General features: G+C 43.6%; 1 protein-coding gene across 22 annotated transcripts in view; it reads left to right on the top strand.

Moving 5' to 3' along the window:
* Window positions 1-3,093, top strand: part of LOC122540675 (neural cell adhesion molecule 1-like) — a 508,029-nt gene that overhangs the window by 394,885 nt on the left and 110,051 nt on the right. For all 22 annotated transcript variants that reach the window (XM_043676739.1, XM_043676737.1, XM_043676738.1 and 19 more), the window contains one exon: window positions 1,328-1,498. In XM_043676739.1, the coding sequence (XP_043532674.1) occupies window positions 1,328-1,498 (171 nt within the window). The remainder of the gene's footprint in view (window positions 1-1,327; window positions 1,499-3,093) is intronic.

The raw sequence follows: 3,093 nt of genomic DNA, 5'->3' as shown, positions 1-3,093 counted from the left end.
GGAAAGATGTTGTGAAACTTGAAAGAATTCAGAAAAGATTTACAAGGATGTTGCCAGGGTTGGAGGATCTGAACTATAGGGAAAGGCTGAACAGGCTGGGGCTGTTTTCCCTAGTGTGTCAGAGGCTGAGGGGTGACCTTATAGAGGTTTACAAAATTCTGAGGGGCATGGATATGATAAATAGACAAAGTCTTTTTCCTGGGGTCGGAGATTCCTGAACTAGAGGGTATAGGTTTAGGGTGAGAGGGGAAAGATATAAAAGTGACCTAAGGGGCAATGTTTTCACACAGAGGGTGGTATGTGTATGGAATGAACTGCCAGAGGATGTGGTGGAGGCTAGTGAAATTGCAACATTTAAGAGGCATTTGGATGGGTATATGAATAGGAAGGGTTTGGAGGGATATGGGCCGAATGCTGGCAGGTGGGAGTAGATTGGGTTGGGATATCTAGTCGGCATGGACGGGTTGGACCGAAGGGTCTGGTTCCATGCTGTACATCTCTAAAGATAGAATACAAGAGCAGAGATATACAGCCTTAATGGTATATGGCTCTAGTCAGACCACATTTGGCATGATGTGAGCAGTTTTGGGCCCTGTATCTAAGTGAGGATATTGCTGGTGTTGGAGGGGATGCAGAGGAGGTTTACAAGAATGCTTCGTCTATGAGGATTGTTTGAGGACTCTGGGTCTGTACTTAGTGGAATTTGGAAAGATGGTGGGGGGCAGGGGTCTGATTGAAACTTTCAGAATACTGGGAGGCCTGGATAGAATGGACATCAAAGATGTTTCCACTAATAAGAGAGACTAGTGCCCAAGGGTTCAGCCTCAGAGACCCTTTAAAATAAATTAGCAGGAATTTCTTCAGCTAGCGGGTGGTGACCCCATGGAACTCTTTGCAGAAATGGAAGCCAACTCATTTAAGACACAAATAGGGTCTTGCTTAGTAAGGGAATTGAGGATTCCAAGGAGAAGGCAGAAGAATATTATCAGCCATGATCGAGTGATGGAGCAGACTTGAGGGGCTGAATAGCCTAACTCAGTATTTTCTGAGCTTATTACCAGACCTAGGTTCTTAATCTTAAAACTCCATTTATAATCCCTTGACAACAAAGTTAAATGCTGAATGAGATTAACATGCAAATTTAACTCAGTACTTCTTTACTGGAAACATGTATTCTGCTTTCAGCAGAAAATAGAAGAAAGAAAGATACTTTGCCTGAGTTATTTTTTTTACCCCAGTGTTAGGAACAAGAATGTGTAGGTGTGTCTAATTTTCAGAAGCTCTGGTCACTAAAAGGATTATTTTCCCCTCCTCTTTCCTGTTCCAGAGACCCCGTCTGCTCCCACAATCCTGGATACAGTACCCTATTCCAGTACTGTGCAAGTTAAGGTTGAAGAACCCGAATCAACTGGTGGTGTGCCAATTCTGAAATACTTGGTGGAATGGAAAGAGAAGGACACTGAAGAATGGTTCACCAAGAATGCTGATGCAAGGGAAGGTAAGTTGACGAAGAGATTTATAGGGCATTTAGCTTGACATCTGCTACGGGAAAGTCGATAATGAACAAAATTATAGCTTGGTATTTCGATAAACCGAAGACAGTTAGGAGTCAGCATGATTCAGTCAAAGTGAAATCAAGTTTAACCAACTTATTGGAATCCTTTGACAGAGCAGCATGTGCTGAGAATAACCTGTATACATATTGTTCTTGGATTTCCACAAGGCCTTTGCGAATTCAAGGGTTATTGAAGAAAATAAAAGCTTATGGTATAGGAAGTAATATACTAGCAGGGACAGAAGATTAACTAGCTGGTAGAAACCAATGTGCTAAAATGGATCTTTTTCTGATTGGCCGGATGTGGCGAGTGCAATTCCGTAGGTGTCTCAGCTGGACTTGAACATTTGACAATTTACATCAGTGGCTTAGATGAGGGGAGCAGAGGCACAATAGTTAACTTTGCAGATTACACCAAGATGGGTTGGAAGGTATGTTGTGAAAAAGATGTAGGAGGAGTTTGCAGACAGACATAGGTTGACTGAGTGAGCAAAATCCTGGCAGAGTACAATGTGAGAAAATGGCAACTTGTTCACCTTGGCAAGAAGAATGAAAAAGCAGTGTGTTATTTTAACGGGGAGCAACAGCGAGATTCCAAGGTGCACATGGATTTTGGAGTGTAAGTGCAGGAGTCACAAAAGGTTGGTATGCAAGTATGGCACATTATCAAGGAAGGTGATGGGATGCTATCCTTTATTGTGAGAGGGATAAATGCAAGGATGTTACGTTCCAGTTACAAAGAACATTGTTGACATCACATTGTAACTACTGGGTGCAGTTTTAGTCTCCACATTTAAGGGAGGATGTAAATGGAAACAGTTCAGGAGAGGTTTACCAGGTTGATGCCTGGAATGAGTGGGTTGTTTAATGAGGAGAGATCAGGCCGGTTGGGCTTATTTCCATTGAAGTTCAGAAGAATCAGAGATGACTTAATTGAAGATCCTGAATGATCCAGATAAAGGAAAGGATGTTTCCTCCTGTGTGTCAGTTCAGAATTAGGGGAACTTTGTTTTTAAGGTTAAAGAATCACCCTTTTAGGACCGAGATGAGGAAAAATGTTTTCTATCAGAGCCTTGTGCAACTCTGCCCCAGAATGCAGGCACCTTACATACTTTTAAGGCAGAGGTAGATAGAATCCAAGGTTATTGGAGGGAGATGGGGACGTGGAATTTGATATACAAGGTCAGCCACAATCCTACTGAATGTTAGAGCAGGCTCAGGGGGCCGAATGGTCTCCGGCAGCTCCTGTTTTGTATATTTTTGGATTTGCATACTCGTACAACAGCAAAATGACTGACTGCCTCTGTCCTTGCAGTTCTCCCATCTCTATTTCAAGCCCTGCAGCTTATCCCTCTCCTTTCTCTGACCTCCTCAACCCCAGTCTCACCTCCTCACCCCCAACCCCCTGCAGCCACCTGACCTCTTTCTCCATCAGCCCCTACAGCCTCATCCTTTTTCTCACCCACCCATAGCCTCCCTCTCTTACCCCATTACTCCCGAAGCTTGTCCATCCCTTCCCCCACCATCGAAGCCTCCTG

Source organism: Chiloscyllium plagiosum, chromosome 35 (genome assembly GCF_004010195.1).
Source record: "Chiloscyllium plagiosum isolate BGI_BamShark_2017 chromosome 35, ASM401019v2, whole genome shotgun sequence".
In the NCBI taxonomy this organism is placed as follows: Eukaryota; Metazoa; Chordata; class Chondrichthyes; order Orectolobiformes; family Hemiscylliidae; genus Chiloscyllium; species Chiloscyllium plagiosum.
The sequence above is the reverse complement of the archived record's forward strand: the minus strand, read 5'-3'. Positions and strand labels throughout refer to the sequence as shown.